The sequence below is a fragment of the Culex quinquefasciatus genome, chromosome 3 (genome assembly GCF_015732765.1).
Source record: "Culex quinquefasciatus strain JHB chromosome 3, VPISU_Cqui_1.0_pri_paternal, whole genome shotgun sequence".
Lineage (NCBI taxonomy): Eukaryota > Metazoa > Arthropoda > Insecta > Diptera > Culicidae > Culex > Culex quinquefasciatus.
In genome coordinates, this window is record NC_051863.1 from 84,831,825 (window position 1) to 84,846,188 (window position 14,364).

General features: G+C 37.2%; 1 protein-coding gene and 1 pseudogene across 1 annotated transcript in view; both read right to left on the reverse strand.

Annotated features, from left to right (window-relative positions):
* Positions 1-10,909: 10,909 nt before the first annotated feature.
* On the reverse strand, positions 10,910-11,921 carry LOC119769022 (annotated as a pseudogene).
* LOC6041883 (alpha-tocopherol transfer protein) overlaps positions 11,841-14,364 on the reverse strand; it is a 30,652-nt gene continuing 28,128 nt past the window's right edge. The window contains 1 exon segment of the mRNA XM_038263898.1: positions 11,841-12,137. Coding sequence (XP_038119826.1) covers positions 12,020-12,137 — 118 coding nt within the window. The 3' untranslated portion in view covers positions 11,841-12,019.

Here is a 14,364-nt window from a genome sequence, read left to right on the forward strand (position 1 = left end):
TGTTTACGATTTTCTATATTTATTTATAGCTGGGTGCTGGATAGTGGTTCGCAAAACGGCCTCAATTTGGAACTGTCAAAGTGGAACCAATTTACTGTTCGCCAAAAGTAGAAAGTATTGTCATCGATCATTAAAAGTAGTTTTTTTTGCCAGAATAAAAATATGTGGCTTTTGAGGACCTGGAGTTAAAGTCAAGAAATCTTGAGAAAGTTGAAGGCGAGATTTTTATAATTATGAATTGAAATTGTTTATGGAGTCGATGCGTTCCATCCAGAAGCTGTTTTAATTGTTTGATTCCGTTTGAAAACCTACCGGTTTAGAAAATCTTGAAAATCTTCTCTGTTTTTTGATCAGCTCCGCTAGAATTAGCGATGTTTTTCGCTGGACCAGGAAAAGCTGCATGATTCCAAAATCAGTCAGGGAATTTATCTGCGACATCGCAGAATGACACTCTCGCTGCAGTTCTTCGTCACCCGTAAAAAAAGAAAAACTCCTAATCGATTGAAACTTGAAAACATTCAGAATTTTCCAACAAAAAAAAGTCAAAAACAAGATAAAATAAAGCCACTGACACTGATTATAAAACAGATCGTTTACCTGTAAGAAAAAAGTCATGCTTGAGCTTGAACAGCCTCCTACTTTGTAGATGTAAACAAAGTGGGATCATTCGAAAATCACGTTACGCATTCTCTCTATTCATCACCCAGATTTATAGTATAGTGTGAGAGTTTTCTCACAATCTATGATTATTAGAAAACATTAATTGATCTTTCAAAGCCTACCTAAGTCGCTCAGATTAATCAAATCAAAATTTGTTGTGTAGCAAAGAAAATCGTCAACAGAAAGTTTAGAATGACTTTGTGATACATAGAGCATTCTACGTGCGTATGTATTGCGTGTACGTACACGATAATAAAGTGAGGTTAAATTTTGTCAGCCAGCAAAACCAAATGGTGCGCTAGTGTGCGTACGCAAAACGTCATAAAGCTCTATTGGCCGTAGGAACGGCAAATCAAGAAAAGTCTTGTACGCTTTTGAGTGTATGTGTGTGGAGGAAGGGGATAATAAATTGTGCCGCAAAGAAAATCTATTACAGAAAATCGGTGAAAAACTCATTCGTAATCAATTCGAGATTTTTTAATGTTTGCTGCTAAAATTTCCTTTGCTGTCGCCAAGTGCTGGCAACAGCCTTACAAAAACATTACTTCATCGAACGTTTCAGTCCACCCAGCTCGAGCATCTATCCTGCTCACTTCTAATGTAAACATCCACTGACGTGAGCAGGATAGACTCTTTGTTTACAAACTCGCATTGGCCCCTTTTCATTGTTTTGCTTGAAATTGAACTGATTGTAGAGTAACTCTTTCGTGAAACTGTTGTTCGTCTTGAAAAAGGATATTAGCTCCTGAAAAGTGCTTAAAAAGTGCAAAAATGCCTCACGGCAAGAAAACGAGGCGGTCCTCACCAGCAGGACCGGCAGATTTGAAGAAGCTAAAGAATGCCGAAGCGCTACCTGCAAAGCCAGGCAGTTTGGGCAAGGACGCTTAAAATTCGTCTGGAAACCAGTTCGCTACCCTCCCTGTGGACGTGAGCGAGAAGGAAGAATTTGAACGACGGGAAAAGTTGCCACCCATTTTTATGAAAACATCGTCATCAGTAGGCTTAGTGATTTTTCACGCTCGAAAATAGCAAATTTCACGGGGACCTCAATTTCAAATCACCAAATTTCACGCAAATTTCGCGGAACGTGAAAAATCTTAAAATTACTCTCAAAATCTTATGTTTAAATCACAGAAACCACTTTTGGGCTTAATTATAAATTATTCTTCAATAAACAAAAAAACAATCCTCTCTAAATTTTAACGTGACCCAAAAACAAATCTTCTAATTATCAAAAAGTTTCCACCTGGTTTATGGATGGGCTCTATTTATATTTTGAAACAAAATGTAGGGTAGGCCTGTCCAACGTCCGGCCCGGGCCGGATCCGGCCCGTGAAGCCATTTCATCCGGCCCGCGACGGCTTTCTAAAATATTTCGATGACCGGCCCTTAAGGCTGTTCATGAAGTATTAAATAAATTAAATTCTTGCGTGAACTAAAAAAATAAGCTTGAAATCAACTTTTAACATAATGCAAGAACATTCTGCTTGTTTGAATTTAATTCTTATAATTTTTATATTGATATTATTAAACTTAAATTGTGAATTGTGCAGGAAAACAAAAATATCCATTTCGTAAAATTGTTAAATTTATGAAAAAACTTCGATTGTTATTTTAAAATTTCCAAAAAAAAGAATAAATGTTATTTCTTTCAGTTTTGACTGTTTTTACTTCAATTTGAAGTTTTTTTTTCTATTTTATTTTTTTTTAATAAATAAGTAAGCAAAACGAATGTATTTTTCCAAAACAACTTTTTAGTGATAAAGTTTTTTTTAAAAAAGCTTAAAAATCAAATTATTCATACTGAAAATAGATCGCTGGAAATATTTTTAAAATATTGAAAAATGTATCAAAACTTGCAACGATTATTGAAATTTAAATGTTTTTTTATAAAAAAATATATCAAGGTATTTGATTGGAATCGTCAAAAACAATATCAATACAATTTTAAACAAGCAAAAATTAAAATAAGTCATACAAACATTTTTTTTAAAAAGCTTTAAAATCAAATTATTCATAATGAAAAAAGATCGCTAAAATATTGAAAAATGTATCAAAAACTTCAAAAACTTGCAATGATCATTGAAATTTTATTTTTTTTTATAAAAAAAAATATATCAGGGTATTTAATTGCAATCGTCAAAAACAATATCTATACAATTTTAAACCAGCAAAAATTAAAATAAGTCAAATAAACAAATTTTTGAATGATGAATCATATTTGCAACACTAGTTCTTTTATGTATTTGCTTTAAAAAAACTCAATCATAAGAAAATTTAAAAAAATGTGTTTACTTTTTCAACTTTTATCAAATATTACTTCCGGCCCGCCACTTGGAGGTCCTGGTCAATAACGGAGTAGCAACTGCGGGTGGGCACCTATGCTTATATTACTTCCGGCCCGCCACTGGTTCTGAAAAATCAGATCTGGCCCGCAGGGCCTAAAGGTTGGGCACCCATAGGGCATGCGAATTATCATTTATTGAACTGCTGTTTTATATTCGACTAATGAAGCTAAAAAGTTTACATTTTAATAAATTTCATATCAAAGTAAGATTCAACAATCTTGTTCAGCCAAAATTAGTAAAATAGTTTGAATTTTCTGCGACAATTAGCCCATTCAAAATATTTTTAAAGGTTTTCATTCAAAAAAAATTTCAAGGCTTACATATCTCATTTCATAAACTAAATTTAAAATCAATGGGCAAAAATAATAAAACTGGCTACGAAATCAAAATTTTTATATAAAAAATAACAGGACTCAGAAAAAATATGAAATATTTTTAAAAGGCGAAATTAGAATTAAAAATACTCTTTATTTTATTTTGAATAAAACAAAGCTTCATTCTGATAATTTCTTTTGAAATTATACCTTTCAAATAAAATAGCAGTATTTTTTACTACAGCGAATCAAAATATTACTAAATAAAGTTAGTTTCTCAAAAAACTGAAAAATCCGAACAATTCTTCAAACTAATAAAAATTACCCAAATAGTCTTTATGATTGAAATATTTATTATGATGTTATTAAAAAAAAATGATTTGACAAAATTGATAAATTTCAAGAATTTCAAACCGTCCACGAAATCGTCAAAATTCACTAACCCATATTAGTAATTGAATAAGGGTATTCATTCGCTTAATTCTACAGTAGTTCTTAAGATTATTTTTATTCTTATTTGAGTTTGATAAAATATTTTGAGAAAAATCGTTACAGTTCCACAAAAACAAAACATTTCACGGGATTTCACGGATAAAGACAAATTTCGCGGATTTCACGCTGTCCGCGAAATCGTGAAATTTCACTAACCCTAGTCATCAGATTCGGTGCGAAAGTGGCTGACCGGGATTATCAAATCTGGTGCTTTACGAGCTTCCATTCGCTTGTGTGCTGATGGACTCAAAATTCTGCTACCTACCAGAAAGGATTACAACTACGTTCGGGATTTCCTGAACAACACAAAGATTGAATATTACAGCCATGACGATCCAGGTAAACGCCCCATGAAACAGGTCCTCCGAGGCCTGTACGACATGGATGTGAATGTGCTGAAAGAAGAGCTCAAAACTCTTAAGTTGAACATGATCGAAGTCTTCAAGATGACGAGACACAACAAGGACATCAAGTATCGTGATCAACTGTACCTGGTTCATCTCGAGAAAGGATCGACCAAGAATTTCCAGCAAGGCCTCGGACTGGCAAGTAATTATTAATTACTTTGATTTTAAGCTCGGCAATCCATTAAAAACTTATAATTTATGGTAATTAGAATAAGTTACAGTAATAAATTGGTAATTAAAGTAATTTTCAAGTAATAAAAGTATTTTTATTATTTCAAAAATTGTATCTGTTCAACGGAACAGTGTGATTTTTATTTATAATCTACTATCACTCTTAGATTTTTACCGAATTCAGTAGTTGAAAAATCGGTAATGTTTAAATCGGTACATCATATGTCAAAATGAACAAAATATTACCGAAAATCGGTTGTACGATGAACAACAATGAACTTTATTACCGAATCTCGATAAGTTTTTACCGAATTCGGTATTTTTGAGTTTACCGAACTGTTCATCAGTTGAAAACTCGGTAAATTTTACCGATTTCGGTAAAAAAAATCTAAGTGTGAGGTTACAGTATTATTTATTTATTTTTTCAAATCAGAAGGCCAATCAAAGGTTATAAAAACTCTGACTCTGTATGTAGAGGTTCTTAGTCACCAAAGTTTTTTTTATTCCAAAATAAGTTGATTTTAACCTCATCCCCGTGAATTTCACAGTTTTCAGAACAGGCCGTTGAGCTAATAATTTTCGATGTTTATGTTTGGCTCGAAAAATCAGAGCCAACAACTTCAATATTTAAATGGCATTTGACTTGCAATAAACTGAAAACAGTTCAAAACAATTTAATTTAATATTTTTATATTTTGAGTTAAAACAGTCAGTCATCAAATCATACTCAAAATTCACATTATCCAGATTGATACAAAAAGCATAATTTGAAAGTTTGAACAAAAAAAGATGGTCTGTCCTTTGCTTGAAATTGAGTGTTTTAATTTTATTTTTATTTAGGGGAAATATACCCATTTTAATCACACTAAGCCGTTCGACCAATTCTCATCACTTTTGCCGTTTCTGCGATTAAATCAACATTTTCAGATGTTTCAACAATGGAGAGTTGCTTGCTCACTTTTATTTGAGCTATTTATTACTTTGGAACAGTCAAAAACACTTTATATAAGCTGTAATTCATGATCAAAGTGCTGATAGGCCGATAATAGAAATAGGCTGAGAAAGGGTATAGTTCCCTAGTTTAATTTTTAAAAGAGCTATGGAATGAGCTATTTATGAATAATTTCAACCAGAGTCATAAAAATAAATACTTAAATCTTTTTAATATATATTTTTTATCAAATTTAAAAGTAATTAAGTAATTTATGTAATTAATAATTTTGGCCCAGTAATTTGAGTAATTAATTGGCAGGCTGGCAAGTAATAAACGCTTCTGGAAACTCTTGGGATCGACAATGCCGTCTGAGCTGAAAGCAGTTCGGGCAATTTTCAACATCATCGTGACTTGGGAACGTTATCGTCCAGTGCACCGTGACGTGACACAGTGTTCGAACTGTTTGCATTTTGGACATGGTGGAAGGATTTGTTTCATCAAGAGTCGTTGTGCAACCTGCGGAGGTGAGCACAAAACTCAAGCTTGCGAAACAATCAACGAGAACATCGAAGCAAAATGCTTCAATTGCGGCGGCGACCATTCTACCAAGAATCGAAGCTGCCCAAAACGAGCTGAGTTTGTGAAAATTCGGCAGCAAGCGACGACGAGGCACCAACCAAATCATCGCAAAACACCACCAACTTTCACGGACGTGGATTTTCCTGCTTTGGCGTCACCTGGAGCGGGATCTGTTCGAGTGGTTCCAAATCTGCAGCCATTGCCGTTGAATCAGGGGCAAAAAGTTGCAGAGAATACAACACCTCCTGGCTTCAGTCAGCAACCGAGGGAAAACCAACCAGCATCAACGGATGAAGGCAGTAGTGACCTGTTTTCACCACAAGAACTTCTGAACATTTTCATCGAGATGACAACAACACTGCGTGGTTGCAAAACTCGTGCGGAACAAGTAAGAACGCTTGAAGGATTTATCATAAAATACAGTTCGTAGTTTACTCGTTCTAATGATTTTGAATAATTCAATGAATTTTTTTTTTTAGTTTTAGGTTAGGATTAGTAGTTAAAGTGATTTTTTCTTTTTTACCCAAATGTATTTGATTCAATGCAAAAATGTAAAACATTTTGAAATAAATAAAATAGATGTGATCAGTTAAGGCTGGTACAAATATTTTTAAAAGTTTTTGTCACCCCCTTCAAAATTGGCCCGAAAAATCAGGGGACAAAAAAAATATTGTTACAATAAACTTCAAAATTTCAATGAAAATTCAAGTGCAACCAGCTGAAATCAAATTAAAAAAAAAGAAAAAAATCATTTTTAGCATGTTTGGGTTCATTAAAAAATCTTAAGATTTTTTGAAAATTTTCGATGCAAAATCTTTTTTTTCGATACAATTTTTGTTTTTGTCAGATCTTAGATTTTTTCAAAACAAATGATTGCAAAACAACTGAACTAGTGTAAAATGCATTTTAAAACACTTTTTTCCTTTAAATGTGAAGACTATGGCTTGTTATTTAATTTTTTATATTTTTTATTTTTTGCCCCCTTGACCTCGGCCAGGGCCGAGGACAAAAACTTTTTTAAATATTTGCATCGGCCTAATAATAAAACGAAAAATACAACAAAGATGAAGAGCATTAGGCCATACCACTTAGCATGTAAAAGAAATGTAATTATTATAAGAAAGTTCAATAAAGACATATTTAATTAAAAAAAAACCGGGCACCCGCGTAGTTGCCCTTCACTAGGAGTCGGGTTAACTGTCCGACGGGGAACTGTAGCCCAGCTCGCGACGACCGTATTTGCTTCTCGCCTTCAGCCGATGTTTCCTCGTTCACTGTCGAGGTTGATATGAGAATGAAAATGCGAAATTGACATATATTTATAGTTTTTTGTTTTGGCATTTCGTGTCACGAAGAAATCTTGGTGGCGAATGCAGCAGGAAGGCAAAGAGAATGCCGTAGGATAGGCACAATCTATTCGTGTACGTATACGTAACACATGCGCACGTGGATAACTCGAGATCTATTATGTAGGGAACTTGAAAAATCTGTAATTTTGCAACCTGGCAACCCTGACTCCGACGACAGCTCAATAGAGCTATCTAAGCCCGATCTCACACACACTAGCACAAAATTTAACCTCATCGTACATACATGCGCACGTAGATAGCTCTATAGAGTTATCTACGTGCGCATGTATTGCGTGTACGTACATGAAAAAAGTGAGGTTAAATTTTGTACCGACCAGCAAATCAAATGGTGTGCTAGTGTGCGTGAGAGCGGGCTTAGATAACTCTATTACTTTTGCTTGAACGCACCACTACCACTGCAAAATCTCGCTTCTCGCGGATGGTAAGCTTCTGTAAGGGTGGCCAAAAAAACTCTCACGTTCGATTCTCTTTTAAAACCCGGGTTCCCGGGTGGATTCAATTCTTACCTATTCTGTAACTGACTAAATACTTTCCAAAACCATCGTCGTCGCCACTGTGATACTTTAGAGATTGAATAACTAATGAAATATTATTTAACAAGAAAAGTAGTTTATTACTGCGCAGTCCACAACTCGTCTGCTTGACTCGTTCTGACGTTATGCTGTGGGCAACATCAACTCGCTAGCATAAATACATTCGCTTGGGGGTGAATCACAACACGCATAGGGTGACCGTGCTACAGTATGTAAACTATGTCCGGATCCGTCATCCAACCCAGTAAAGAAGGCACTAACCACATAGGTGGATTAAGTTATTTTTCTCTAGATATCAGTGAGAATACACCATTTATATTGCCAAGATGAGCATGGTCATAGAATAGAGATAGGTAGATTTGCCACTCATTTACCGACCGGGGGACAAAACTGTGCTGCCTAACTGATGCCAGCGGTGAAACGGGGAACTACAACACCCTGCGCATAATACTGTCAAGAATATGGAGAACTGGTTGGCACATATATATTATTCATAAAAATTTAAAATGATTAAAAACATCAAAAACAAATCAAAACAATTATGAAAATTCAAGATAAATGCATCCATTACCTAGGATATTTCTTTTAAAAGAAGATTAAATTATTTGTATTTCGCTTCAGCATCCTTTTTCAAAATTTCAAGAATATGCCAAATAAGTTGACATCCGTTTTCACTTCTTCAAAACATCTGTTTTGTCATATTGACATTTCGCTGTTGCTGTCAAACCAAGTGAAGAATCGGAGGAGGAAAAGGCTATTTTGCCGTTACGGTGTGAAGAAATGTGATTGTGGTGTTCCAGCTTGAAGATTCCGAGGAAGAAACCCGGCCACGCCGTGTGAGGCACAGCGCTTCCGGCGGCGCTCGTTGGATTTTGCAGTTTCGGAGTGAAGAAAAGTGGTCGTGGAGCGCTGGTGGAGATTCTGAGGAAGAAACCACTTTGTTCCACTCACTCGCTTCTCGTCGACCAACCTGACCAGCAAGGCCACCGCACTCTAATTTTAACCGCAATTTGCGCCCAATCCTGACGTTCAACCGCCTCCACTGGTCTCGTCTTTTCATCCAGCTTCCGAGCACCATTTCACATTTTTGATCGCCAACTGAATGTCAACAAGCCTTTTTTCAATCTGTCACTGTCAAACAAAACGCACCCTCCAGAATGCACAGGGCAGTTCCATCAAAGAGCCCAGTGCGCATTTCGACTGAAGTTCCCCGTTTCGAGCAGTGGTGGCGCTGTCGACAGTGTCGCTTGACGTTTACAAGGGGGAATCGGCAAGTGGCAATTGGGTACTAAAGCCCTATGTCAATTTTTATGTACAACGGTAAATAACACGATTAAAAACAATTTCTGATCACTTTTTTTCATTTTAACGCAAATTTTTTTTTGACTAGACAACATTTTTTCGATGGTTCAACTATGGTCCCCTTGGAACGAGCTGTCAAGTAGGAACTTTTCTGTCAAGAAGGACCGCGAGGTTAATTTTTCAAAATTGATTTAAAAATCCATTTTAAACTCTTTGTGGTCGTACAAAGGTTCATTGTACTCAGAAAAATAAGCTTTATCGCTGTAAACAATAATATCAGCAATCTAAGCTTCATTTTAGGACCCAATTCTACCTATCTCTATTCTATGGCATGGTTGACTGTCAATGAGCTGCTACTCCGTTATTGACAGATCAGCTGAAGTTAAACAATGAATCAAAAATGATCAGTGGGAGCCAACCATTCGTTCACTGTTTAACCTCTGAAGATCTCTACTTTATTAGTCAATACCGGCGCCCTCCCAAGAAGCCTGCAGTTCAACGAAAGGGAGGAATGTTAGTCCGATAGTTGAAGTTGCAGACTCATCAAGCACATAGTTTTTCACTATATACTTGTTGATACCGCTTGAGACCATTGAATCCACAGCATCTCCTTCAAGCATCACGTGATTAATTTTTTTGGGTTAGTAGAATAAGGTATTTTTTTGGGTTGGCAGTCAACCATGGCTCATGCTAAGGTATTGGCTTTTCGATGCCTCCCGAGCTACGACGCTATGGGGAGGACTTTCATAACAGACCCGTCGGCGAGCCTTCCGAGCAACGATGCTATGGGAAGGTCTTTCTGGTTAACACACAAACTCACTCACACACAGTTATTTTGCTCCACTATTAACTCAACGATCCAAATTGTCAGTGCGTCTTTCGTTCATTATACACTCAAACCCCGATGGTTTGACACCAATTGTTGTCAAACGAACGGGGTCACTTTTTAGTTTGACACCCGTTTTACACGGAGTTCACACACACTACTGAAAGTTTGTTTTGATAGTGTGCGTGAGCGCCATATAAAAAGTGACAGTTCGTCACTTTTTAGTTTGACTGTGACCAACCAACGGGTAACTAAAAAAGTGTCAAACGAAAAAGTGACCAACCATCGGGAGTTGAGTGTATAGAAATGGCTTTTTCACCGCAAAAAAAATAAAACCTTATTCGAAAAATTAAAACACAATCCACCCGACGCCGTGCCTTCCGATCAACGATGATGTAGGAAGGGCTTTGAAAATCACAAAAGAAATCACTTTTCACCCGAATATTTTTACGACCACGCGCTCCCAAGTAACCGTGGGACTGTATATGGTAGCTTTAAATCCTCTTTATCAACATATAAAGTATGCATACAGAGTCTCAAAACTTTATATTCACTTTATACGCATGGAGGTAAAATTGAGTGGCGACTGGTAGAGTAGATATAGAGTTATACCGCGGTAAAACGTCAAAATACTACCTTACCGACAGTATTTGAAATAGAAAAAAAGCTTTGCGCGCAGCTCTCTCTCTCTCTTGGGAGAGTGCTTTTCACGCTGGAATGACGGTTTTTGAAAGCTTGTTTGCGTTTTTTTGCTGTGTTGTGCTTCACAATTCGAGATTCTAAACTGCGTGTTGATTTGATGTTCAGAGATGTTTCACCTAGATGCCCTGCGCGAACCGTCTCGCCCGTCCTGAAATATGTTTACACGTATGATTTTTGTCGATAGAGTCTTCCTTCAGTTAGTTGCATGAAAAAAGAATACACTAGCCAGGTTGAAACAAAGTACATATTTATTAATCAATACACTTCAAACCTTTACAAGATATTGATAATCTTCACCATATTCATCGACGAACGGGCTAGGGCACGGAGCACCGATTGCGCAACCGGTCCCGGGGTCTTGGTGCAAGTTCCGCCGGCGGCACGCAGCTTCATGTGCAGCGAGGTGATTCCGAGGGACTTGCACTTTCCGCCTACGTACAAAGCGGCCACATAGCAGCGTAGGGCGAGCCTCGTCACGATCAGCCTTGACCCTCATGCCGCCGGTGCTCCGCCAGATAGTTACTTGCCCAAAAGATCCGTAACGTGGACGAATGTATCGTTGAAGCTGGCGTAGACGTAAGCCACCCGAACACGATCTCGTCCGAGTAAAACCTGGACCTCCTCCAAACGATTTTTCCTGCATCAACAAAAATACCACTCAATACTGCCAAACTTTCTTTGCTCTCACTAATGTTGAGTTAGTGTTTTGAAACATTTGAAGAAATGTCAAAGTGTGATGTAACTTTAAAAGCTTACTTTACATTGATATATAAAGCTTACCATTAATGATTTGAAACATTATTGAGCTAAATGCTTTGAAACTTTAATTGGCTGTTCTATATGTCATTATACAGTAGATAATAATGTTTCAAGCTACAAATGTTTCGAAACATTGGGAAAGACTATTTAAAGTGTCATAGCATCGTGAAAGTTTATTTTGAGTGGATTTAGAGTTTTGATTTAGTGCTTCTGGTTACTTGGGTTCTTTTGTCAATTATGCACTCTACACCATCTATATTGCCAAGATATGCAAAAAGTTCCAGGATTATATATTTGTTTGCCTTGAACATTGTTTCACATAATGACAAGTGATTAGTACCTGACTGATCGAATAACATCAAAATTTAAAGTACAAATAACTATTCAAAGGTTAATTTTCATACTAGAATGATTTCTCATTATTCCAGGAAAAAATTGCAAAATTAAAAACAAACATGTTTATTTTAACTCCAAAGGTGCGTACTGTCATCAAAATCACCCCGTTATACAAACGTTTGAAGCATCTTTTTGTACACAGCACCGCTAGCAAGTATCTTAAACTAATGTGCGCAAAGCCTGTCATTAACCGTTCACCAAACCGCCTAATCGCAAATCGATGCCGCTAGTCAATTTCCAGTTTTCGTAACGAGCCACTAAGTTCAACGGTTCCTTGTGATTTGTGATAATTCGTTCGTCGAGTTTCATCGATCTTCCATCTGGTATCATCGGTGAAGTATTCTCTGGAAATAAAATGAAAACTATTAAAATATATTTTTTAGTTCGATTTTTTTAATACTTGACATAAACTTCTTAAAACCTGAGTTTTGGTCTCTAATTTCCTACTGGTAACGCTTCCGCCTCGTAAGCGGTAAATCGGGGTTCAAATCCCGGCTCGGACCAATGCAACTGGTTTTCTTTTCCCTTCTGGATTCGATTGCTTAGTAAAGGGAAGGTAGTGCATCGTCACAAGCTGGACCTTATCAACGACACCTTAGGAAGGCGTCCTATGGCATGTTAACATTAACCTTAACATGTTAACATTAGTTGAAGTAAAAACTGCTACTGAAACCTCTTTTGTGAATGTCGGTCCGATACTCTTCAAGGGAAAGAACTGGGAAAGATTTACTTACTAGAGACGTTTAATTGTCACAAAAGTATTTTTTAAATGAAAAAAAAATGTTTAAGATTTTTGAAGGGAGAAATTTTGCTTCTTCAGACGAGATCAAATTTTTTTTATATTTTGACAAGATCCTTTAAAAAAATAAATAAATAAAAAGATGTACTATGCACATAGCTCTCAAAATATAATCACCTGTTACAACGAGTGTTGCAACCCCTTTCGTTGGGTTTAGTCGTCTTTCGCGTTAGCTTAGCGCGTTTTGACGGTGTCAACTCCGAAAGAGCAACAAGGTGAACGGATGCTGTACAGCGAGTCGGAGCTGTGGGCCATTTACCGAGAATACAGAGTTCGCTTGAGGCAGTGCAAGACACCCGAGGAACAGATTGACGTGATCGCACACTTGCTGACACATGGCACGAGAAAATGATCATCAAATTCAGTTACGGTTTTTTAAATTTTATTATTTATTATAGAGTTATCTAAGCCCGCTCACGCACACTAGCACACCATTTGATGTGCTGGTCGGTACAAAATTTAACCTCACTTTTTTTGTGTACGTACACGCAATACATGCACACGTAGATAACTCTATTTGTTGTACTTTTGATCCTCGGTCCTAACCTGGTCGCAGCACCTAAACGGACCTAATATTGTACGATCAGTTCCTAGCTGGACTCGGTCGCTGGAAACGACCGGCGACTCAACGACCGACGAAATAGGCGGCGGGCCAGATGCGGGCATAAAATGTCAAAATCTCTTCCCTCCTCACTTCGTCTCACCATCCAGCTGCAGCTTTGTTGACAAACAAACGGAGCACACGGTCGCATGATGGAGGCATCGAGCCAGAATTAGGGGTGATCATGTGATAAAAAATGAAAGTTTTTTCAAGAAAAATAATATTATTCCGATCGAATAAAAAATTTGCGAGCATGTTCAAACAATTATTCCTGATGTCGGAGAAGTGAAAAAAGCAAAATTTTAATCCATAATTTTTCTATAAATTGAATTTTTTCACTCCATCTGGGTACCCCTAGGTCTATCCACGACCGTTTCCAATGACCGTGAGAAGATGCCAGAAAATCCAGCTACGAGCTAAATCCACAATATCTCTGCACCAAAAACATTCCAGAGTGTAGCGACCATCACTATCGAGAAATTAAAAGTGGGAGTGTGTGCAACATGGAGTTAAACTTTCTGTGTAGTTGCTGTGAAGGTTACCATGGCACTTTGAAAAGTTTAACCACAGACAAACAGACGAGACTCTTCATACAAATTATTTTCAAAATCCATCGTCTTCAATAAATCCATCAAATCACGGAACGCCAGCGCTGTCTGGTGAGCAACAGCCGAAACACAGCCTAAACATACCCGATACTTAGAACCGTACTGTCATTTACCTGTCACTGTATGTGTGAGACAATCAAACCAAGTGCCAGCAAATGCCACCATAGAAATAATGTTTTCGTTTTTGACCAACCAGCAGCATCTGGGATGAAAAATCCTAACCAAATTATTCCAAAACTAATTTGCCCTTTTCGTGCGCACGATATTGCTAGAAGTGGCCACAAAATATTGGATCGCATCGAAATCCGCAACCGCCACCGTGCACCGAGAGGAGGCTTCCATTCGTGATTTTACCACTGCAATCTTCATGGAGATAAAATTCTCGCGGTCGGAAAAATCGGAAACCAGTCGGGGCAGGTCACATCGACATGGTGGACACATTTGATGTTTTGCATTACCGGGTTAACACTGGGGTAAAAGATACGTCCTCCCTAGTAAACCGTTCATCTGGCCTTGGTCGATACTGTCCCAATCTTTCCCACAATTCTGAGAACTCCAGAATC